This window comes from Apodemus sylvaticus, chromosome 19, assembly GCF_947179515.1.
Source record: "Apodemus sylvaticus chromosome 19, mApoSyl1.1, whole genome shotgun sequence".
NCBI classification, from domain to species: domain Eukaryota; kingdom Metazoa; phylum Chordata; class Mammalia; order Rodentia; family Muridae; genus Apodemus; species Apodemus sylvaticus.
In genome coordinates this window covers 59519305-59529143 of record NC_067490.1, presented here as the reverse complement: position 1 = coordinate 59529143, position 9839 = coordinate 59519305, and the positions used below count along the sequence as shown (strand labels likewise).

Below are 9839 nucleotides of genomic sequence, written 5' to 3'. Positions count from 1 at the left end.
CAGTATTCAAATTCGTAACCCTATAAGAGACCATTTTATTGAAACCACCACAGGACAGTTGGTATGTTGACCTCATCAAGAACTCCCTAGATCATATTTGATTGCAAATGTTATCAGTATAACAACTTTCCAATCTGGAGTTTCTCAGCTCACCTGAGGCTTTTGGGTCATTAGCCCTTTAGTTGGATTTTTTAATGAGGCAGTTGTACATTATTGGGTGTGGTGACCCCCCTGGCACTCCCATATTTTGGGTGGGAGGCAACAAGTATCTCTTATCTTTGATTTCTTTATAATCAGGTACTTATACAATTCCTAAGCACGGTCACAGGATAAGTAGCTAAGAAGTAAAGAAGTAGACGTTTAAGGTTAAGTGTCAGGAGAAAAATATTGAATAGTATATTAAATTATTTTGAATATAAAGACAGCCAATGTGCCTTCAAAGTTTCAAAAGGAAGCAAAATCTAATCTTTTAGAGTATCAAAAGAAATCAAATGCACAAATAAAAAAACTGTCTAGACCAAAATGCCTTCAAAGCAAACAAGCTAGATATCTTAAACCGAATACTTTCAAGATAAACCAAAAGAGGTATCTATAAAATTATCATCCTTAATTACACAGCCAAGATAAAACTATGGATAGCTGTTCAAATCAAAGGAGGTCTAGTGCCCTGGAAAGAACTCACTAACAAGCTGCCTGAGGAAATATCACCAGATGACCTGAATGTAGTAGGTCTGTGCCTGTATCTAGCTCCCTTTCAGTAAATCCTCCAGTGAAAAGGATTATTCTTGGAGTATCACACTAGACACAAGAAACATAGTTCAAATCTCAATAGTATTAAGAGTTAGTTTATTCTTGAACCATTTTCAGTGACCATAGCCCAGGAGCAAGTATTTGGGTTATTCCAAGTTCCATGTTTCAACATGGAAGCAATTTCATGAATGTTTTATACTTTCACATATCAAAGAAATTCACAAATCAAGGCAATGTTAAAATACATTGATGAGAACATCAGAGATGACCTTATGACTTATCATTTTTATAGTACATTTTTTATAGTACAAAGATGCTATCTGCTGACATTATTAGCTTTTGCTAATTGGCAGAAGCTAGTAGTCTCTTATTTAATAGGTTAAAATAGGTTTTTGTCTACTAGTCACATCACAGGTATTTAGTTCTGACACAGAGGTAGACAACAAATGACTGACAGGGTGGGAGGTTGGAAGTAGATTAGGTTGTAAAGCTGGTCCTGGGTGAAGTAATTATTCAAGGTACAAATCATAAAACTTTTAATATATAATAGGAAAACATCAGAATATATCTGTGGTTAGAGCAAACTGGCCATCTAGACTATTCAGTACCAGTGATAAATAGATTCAATGAGAGACCTTGTCTCAATAAATAAAATAGAAAGCAATTGAAGAAGACACCTAAAATCAACCTTACACCTTCACATTTATGTGCACACACATGCTTCTGCACACAAGTGAATACGCATAAAGATAAGCATGCACTTTCCACACATGCATATCCAAATGCATTTACTAAGACTACAAATGAACTGTGTAATCAACACTGTCACAGGATAAAAGTAACTTTACAAAAGCCAGTTTCATTGACAGTGGCATTCAAAACCATACAACACTCAAGGGTCAATTTAGCTAAATATATACAAAGAACACTTGAATTAAAAATGTTTTGTTTCTATATCAAAATTGTAAGGTGTTTTGGGTGGGCAGTTCATCCCAAATTGTTCCATAAATTTAATCTAATAAAAAACCTATCATAGGATATAAAAACATTTAAAAAATCATCAAGGATATAAAAAAAATTAAAAAAACAATTTTTTTCATGAAAAAAAATTTAAATTTTGTTTTAAAAAAATCAACAACAAGAAACAGAACAAAGTTTTATTTTCCCTAAAAACAAAATGTGGCCATTCTGGAAGTATTTTTTTTTTTATTATTGAACTTTATGTACAAAATCATTTGATTTCTAATAAACATTCAATGTAAAAACAAAACAAACCTTTCATTTTCTTTTTCTTTTTCTTTTCTTTCTTTTTTTTTTTTTTGGTTTTTCAATCCAGGCTTTCTCTATATAGTCCTGACTGTCCTGGAACTCAAGCTGTAGACCAGGCTGGCCTTGAACACAGGAATCCGCCTGACTCTGCCTCCCAAGTGCTGGGATTAAAGACATATACCTCCACTGCCCGGCCAAACAAATCTTTCTTTTAAGCGGAATTTTTTACATCTACTACCATTCAAATACTTTATCATCTTACATGATTTCTTCAAAATCTGTTGTCAAGGGTACATATGGAAAGGCTTTTTTATATATAAATAGAAACAAAAGGCATCTTCAGCTTTTATTATGAGATGGCATAAACAGTTTTCTCAACAGAAGTAATTGCGTTACTATTTAGGGGAGGGAAATCATCAATATTTCTGCGCAAATAATGCTAGCCTTCTCTAAGCATTAAGAGCATAACTGCTTTAAGAAATGACAGAAGCAATAGTTCTACACCTACATCTTCCCTAAAATAATCTTTTTTATTTTTACATATGTTCACAGCTTTAGCAAATTAAAGCCCAGGAGAAATGCTCAGAACCTACTACTCAGAAACAATATGAGAGTTCAGTGAACTCATGAGCAGAGTTTACCAGCCAGGGAGCCTACAGTATAAACTGTGGCTTCCCTCTTTCTTATTTTTTAACACAAAAACCAGTAACTAAGAACTTGATACTGGATGACAAGTCAAATCCACACTATTTAAATAGCCTCACAGTTAAACACCAGCCAAATCAGTATTTACATTTATAAATCTCTGAAAACACCATGAGAAAGCTTATGTCCCTTTACTAAACAAAGCAGGGAACTGCATCTAATGGTGGTGGGTTAAAATTAAAACATTAAAACATTAAAAACACCAGTATTTACAGCAGCATTGATCTTTTATAAATAAAGAATATGAAATGCAATTTTTTAAAGGATAAAAATTTGAGGTGATGTTACTCAACCACAGTGCTTGGAGTTGCTATAAAAACCTATTCGTGCTTATTAATATGCCAGTAGTGAAACCACTTTCTGTTGGAGAAAATTCAACCACAAATATATGCAGAAAACACAGAACACAGGGCAGTGTTGGCACATGCCTTTAATCCCAGCACTTGAGAGGCAGAGGCAAGCAGATTTCTGAATTTGAGGCCAGCCTTGTCTACAGAGAGAAACCCTGTCTTGGAAAAAAACAAAAACAAAAACAAAAACAAAAACGAAAAACAAAAACACAGAACACAGAAAAAATTGCTCAAAATAATTCATGTTAGCTTATCTGTATAGATATTCTAATCAAGAAGGACATCCCAAAAGAAACAAGGTGTGACATCTTCTGGTTCATACTCAGTATACTCTCCATCACAAAGTGGCATCTTTTAAATCTGCATCCTAGTACAAAAGATGTGCACATAACAATTTTCCATGGGATTATCTAATTAAAAAGGAAAAACTAAAAACATGTTCAAGTAAAAACCTAAGTTGGGAAAACAGACACTAAAATCAGTCACTTTAAAACAAACAGGAACTTCCATCAGTGTGCAAGGCACATCATGGATGCATGGAGAGATCACATCGCCTTCAACAGGAGACCAACTGGAGCTGTTTTAAACTTGTAACACAAACTGATGCAGAACTTGCATTGTAACTTCTCATCCCAAATGTGTACATGATTTTTGAATCAAGGGTCAAAGTTTGGGGGAAAGTAGCAATGTAACAATTTCACAAAAATTCTCCATCTCTAAGACAGCATAACATCCCAACCTTCCTTTCCCAGAAAATGTCTCATAATTACAAAGCAGAAAAACAGTCACAAATGAAACAAGCATTAAAATTTACGTGTGAAATTTCTAGATTAACCCAATATGTTTAAATGATGACTGTTATAGCTAAGAAAAAAATTAACTATTTGAAAAACTGCTTTTCAGGCTAAAACCAAATTGTGAGGACATCACTAAAGCTGATAAGCATGTGAGGAGAAGCGAAGCAACCCACAGAGCCTCCAAGCTGAAATCAATGACATCATCTAATCAATGATTCAAAACCAAACAACCTAAAACCAAAACTCTTCCTAGAGGCTGAATTCCCTAGAAGCAGCTTCAGTGTCTGTCCAAAAAATGGGGCTAGCTCTCAGAGTTTTTGTTTCTTGCTCTGTTTTGGAATCCCTGAGACACCATCTGTTTTCAAAGTTTTTTCTTTTGAGTTAGTTTCACTGAATCCATTTGCTGTCCATTTTGTTCCTCAGCTATTTTTCATTTGCAGGGGCTGCAGGTTCTCCTTTTTCTAGTTTTTGCTGCATTTCTCGGAGCTTGGTAACAGCTTTATCTATTGACACTATGCTAATAAGATTAAAGTCATGCATGCTGACTAGAGAGCATGAAGTTTCAACATAAATTCCTCTTAATTATTTTCTGTCCATAATTTTCCACAAACAGCATACAGGCATGATTCATTTGATTGTGGGCAATAAATCCATGCTTTGTGATATGGAGATTCCACAGTTTCATTACTTCTTTCTCTCCTTCATTCATAACAGAAATATTTTCAATTTGAGTAATAGTTTTTTCTCTCAGCCATTCTGGATCTTTTTCATCTTCACTATCTACTTCATTTCTTGTGGCCGAAGAGGTAAGCAGGTATCACTTTAGAAATGGAGATGACTGTGGCCACTGCTGTATGTACAGATACTGTATGTATCTTTGCTGTTCTACTTCTCCATCTTCAGTTTCAAGAAATTCTGACATACTTCCTTTTGTTCGTTTTGGCCTGCACACAAGAATGTGTGTGATAGGTGTTCTTTTTACTGGTCCATTTCCACTAAAAGCAAATCCAAGTTGGTGATGTTTGTTCTGGGGTTTCGATGAGATATGTAAGTAAGAGTTCTGTGCAAAGATAATTGGTGCTATTAGATTTCAAGTTCGAAGAAATCTATATATCTATGTTGGTTTCTCAAAAGCCTGGAGGAAAATGGACCTGCTCCATTTTCGTCTTCTTCATTGGTGACACCGCGGCCCCCACCGCCACCCTGGAAACCCCCAGAAGCCACTCCCCACCACCCCCCGCCACCCTCCCCCACTCTGTGCTGGGCCCCGAGCCACCCCCTCCCCCACCACCTTGCTTCTGAGGTCATTGCAGTTCCTGCCTCCTCCCAGTTCCAGCTACCTGTGCGAGGTGGGGAAGGAGGAGGGGAAGGGCAAGGTGGAGGAGAGCAGGAAAGGAGAAAGGGAAAAAAATGTCTGGAAGTGTTTTTAAAAGAACAAAAAATCTAGAGACTGGAAGGAGACATAAGACTGGAAAAAAAATTTATAAGACATTGATGTGACCATGGACACATATGTATATATGTGTGTATAGGATAGTATAATATTATATACTATAATATAATATTATTATATTATAGTATAATATAATAATATATCTTACATGTATAACCATAGCATGTATATATACCTAAAACCACAAAATACCCGTTGTTTATATGCACTTCTGTGTGAATTATACAGCAAAAATGCTAGGCATTTTAATATTTTCATTTAAAACATAATGCCCCATATTGAGGAACTATAATATAATGGTATTTTTTTTAAAAGATATTGAGAGGTAGAGAGAAATTTAAGTTACTCTGATTAATTCATTTAATCTAATTTTCTATGCCACTATGCTCACTAAAGAATGTTTAGTGATATTTTTATTTATTTTGTTTATTAACATTGTCTGACACTCAACAATAGACATATATATTCAAGATTTATTGTCAAATTTTCTGGGATTATTTTATAATTGACTTTAATTTATTAGCATATGCAATATGATGTCATAAATCAACTTTTGTACATGTATTTCCTCATTTACCTTACATTACAATTTCATCCATAAGAGACCTCTATTAGGTCAATGGGACAGTCACATCCATCTAAAGTACTAAGAATTCCAACATCTAAAATAAGCAAACACTAGGATCTAGAAGTAAAGTCAGTAGGGAAAGGAATATGTTCCTGAGTAAAATAGACATATGAACAAAAGAAACATCCAGAACAGATTTCTATTTGTGGAAATAATTGAAAGTTATAAGATTACTGGCTAAGCTTTTTATATAATAGCATATTTTTATAATAAAAATATAATTATTTTAAATATTTTCCTTTTTAATTAGATATATTCTTTATTTACATTTCAAATGATTTCCCCTTTCCTGGTTCCCACCCCCCCCCAAAAGTCCCATAAGCCATTTCCCCTCCTCCTGTTCCCCAGTCAACCCCCTCCTGCTTCCCTGTCCTGGTATTCACCAACACTGCTTCATTGAGCCTCTCCAGGGCCAGGGGCCTCTCGTCCCTTTGATGTCCAGCAAGGCCATCCTCTGCTGACTATGCTTCTGGAGCCATGGGTACTATCTGGTTAATGTTTTTGTCCCTGGGAACTCTGAGAGTACTGGGTAGCTCATATTGTTGTTCCTCCTAAGGTGCTGCAAACCCCTTCAGCTCCTTGGGTCCTTTCTCTAGCTTCCCATTGGGGACCATGTGCTCAGTTCAATGGCTGGCTGAGAGTGTCCCCCTCTGTATTTGTCATGCACTAGCAGAGCCTCCCAGGAGACAGCTATATCTGGCTCCAGTCAGCAAGTACTTGTGGGCATCAATAATAGTGTCTGGGTTTTGTAACTGTATATGGGATGGATCACTAAATGGGGTCGTCACTGGATCCTTAAATAATTTAATCTCTGTGTTTTATGTTTTATGATTCAGTGTCTAAAAAGATTGTAAAGAGTAAAGTGACCTTAATGATGGTTCAGACCTTCTTATTAAAGACTGCACAGTAGAAGGCTTTTCTCATTTCTCTCTTTTATACCAACTCAGCCTCCTTATTGCCCCTCTCACATCTTTGTTTCTTAGAGTATAAATGAGAGGGTTGAGGCTAGGTGTGACAACAGTATAGAAGAGGGCAATGAACTTGGTATGATCTTGAGAACTTTTTGTTGAAGGCTTAAGATAAATGCACATGATTGGAATGAAAAAGAGAGAAACAACAGTCAGATGAGCTCCACAGGTCCCAAAAACTTTCTGAAGTCTAGTAGTTGATTGTATTTCCAGGACAGTCCATGCAATGGCACCATAGGAGCTCAGGATCAGAATGAGTGGTATGACAACAAAAATAGCACTCATGACCATGAGGGTCAGCTCATTTGCATGGATATCAACACAAGACAACTTCAACAGTGCTGGCACTTCACAGAAGAAGTGGTCCACTTGGCGATGGCCACACAGGGGTACCCAGAAGGTAAAGGAAGAATGAAGTGCTGAGGTGGTAAAGCCACATACCCAGGATGCTGCAGCCAGCAGTTGGCAAAAACGAGGATTCATGAGAACAGAGTAATGCAAGGGTTTACACACAGCTATATAGCGGTCATAGGACATTACCACCAACAAAACACACTCTGTGGTACCCAGAGCGAGGACAAAATAGAGCTGAAGCATGCAACCAGCATAAGATATCGTCTTCTCTGGGCCCCAGATGTTGAACAGCAGCTGAGGAACAGAGCTAGTGGTATAGCAGAGATCCAGAGCAGAGAGGTTTGAGAGGAAGAAGTACATAGGGGTGTGGAGATGAGAATCTAGGTGTGATAGGATGATGATGAAGAGATTTCCTGTCAGTGTCATCATGTAGAATATCAATATCACCACAAAGAGAACAACTTCCAGATGAGGCCATTTAGAAAAACCCAGAAAAATAAAGTACCCTTCCCAACTTGCATTGAATTCCACCATTGCTCATTTTCTCTTTTGTTTTTATCCTCAGTTCTAGAAAACATGAAGAGATAAAGTTAATTAAATAAATTATTAACAAGCTTATATATTTATATATACATATATATTCATATACTCATAAATATACCTCATATTCATATCTCATTGACTTTTCACACATGTAAAGTATATGCTTAATATATAAAAAATTATTAATTATATATTTATATGAAAAGTCAATGAGTGGTGAAAACGAACAGATCCTAATTACTAGAAGCAAAATTATTGATAAATTAAATGGCATTATTGACAGAAAATGATGTAAATCTAGCTAATAAGTTTTCTAAGGGACAATATAATTACACAATTTCTATCATCCTATCACAAATCAGTTATTAATTACAAATTGAAAATTAGGAAATTGTATGATGAAGATTTAGTGTATTCCTTCATAATCTTGTGATTTAATAGAATCTTACCAGTTTTTTGACAAACTAATACTATATAGCTGGCTTTGAAATATTTTGAGAGGATATCATGTCACTGAAGTGATATTTCTGCCCAGATCTTATAGATGTTGAGTGGATAGATGGACACATGATAGATGTGATAGAATAATAGAGAAATCACAGCTTTTCATTAAAAAGTTTGTGCTAAGGTACTATACAGATAAAGGTAAATGGGTTTTTTAGTGCTTTTGTATCTATTCTGTAAGTTTGGAGTATTCTTCAATAAAATGCTATCAATAGGAAGTACAAAATAATTTTATGCTCTGTGTGGGTGTTTATACTTTTACAGAAAACTAAGTTAGTAAGTATGAACTTCTCATTCATCTTAAGATAACAACTGAGTAAATGATGATTGAATAAATGCCTGAACTGGATGTGGAAGCTAACTTATTGCTAACAAGTAAATGTCTTCAAATTTGTTTCCAGTGTGCTCAGGTTATTTGTATTTATGTGATGACAGAAAACATAAGAATTGTTTTCTTGGTAACTGTACAGGCAATAATACCTGTGGAGGGAACATATCACATTGAGCAGTAATTTCTATTTACTTACTCAAAGTAAAATATACTAATCCAGTTAGGTGTGGTACAGAAATAAGCTTATTTATTGATCTGTTTGTTTGCACTAAAGACTATTTGAAACCAAGAAACAGAACTTAGATAGAAATATGAACAAAGAGGCCCATAAACACACCAATTCCTGAATAATATTTATATGACAAAACTGAACAGAAAGTTTGCTCAAATGCTGCCTAGGGACCACAGGAACATTGGAAACATTAAATTTGGACCTGATAATAAAACATGGTTTAATATCATAATTCTTAACAGTATCTGTAATGTAAATAGTCACTTTCTATAACACAGTAACCATTCATGACAATAACTCAGCACACCGTAAGAGGAATTTTCTTAAAAGTCATACCTGAATAATATTAGTAATGTAGCAAGCCAAGTAGATCCCTTTAGGGAGAGTTCACTGACATTTGGAGGTCATTCAGAATTTTCTAAGAGGTCTTTGTAAAATTCGTTTGAAGACAGCACTATGCATCATGAGAAACCACAGTTATTTGCTTTTAGGAAGGTGTGATCTTTCTTATAGGCAGTCGCCTCTGCAACTTCATAGACTAACTAACCAAGTGGCAGTTATGAGGTCTCTATATTGCATGAGACATATTTAGCATTTTCATCAAGAGATGTTTCATAGAAGCTAAGTGATATGGAACAAAACTTATTAGATGAAAAAAAGAAAATGTAAGAACTTGTGGTTTTATCTTCTTCTTATTAGAAGTGAGGGAAATAGAGGTTTTATTAAAAAATTGCTTTTATCACCTGAGGATAAATCTCTTTTCTTGTTGAAAGCCAGAATTCTAAAAGAAACAATGATGGTTATTCCTCACCCTCAGCACTAGTCATCATAAGTCTAGGACTCTCATCTCTAACATTAACTAGATAGTGTTCAAGCAGTACTCATTCACTCCCATCCCTTGTCTGACCGACCGTATTCTATGTGCTGTCATTCCACCATCCTTCACCTATAAGGC

At 35.4% G+C, this 9839-nt stretch overlaps 1 protein-coding gene across 1 annotated transcript; it reads right to left on the bottom strand.

The window, feature by feature from the left end:
- Positions 1-6872: 6872 nt before the first annotated feature.
- Positions 6873-7808, bottom strand: LOC127669375 (olfactory receptor 2J3-like). Its single transcript, XM_052163184.1, has one exon. It carries the CDS (start codon positions 7806-7808, stop codon positions 6873-6875), a length of 936 nt encoding a protein of 311 aa, XP_052019144.1.
- Positions 7809-9839: the final 2031 nt, after the last annotated feature.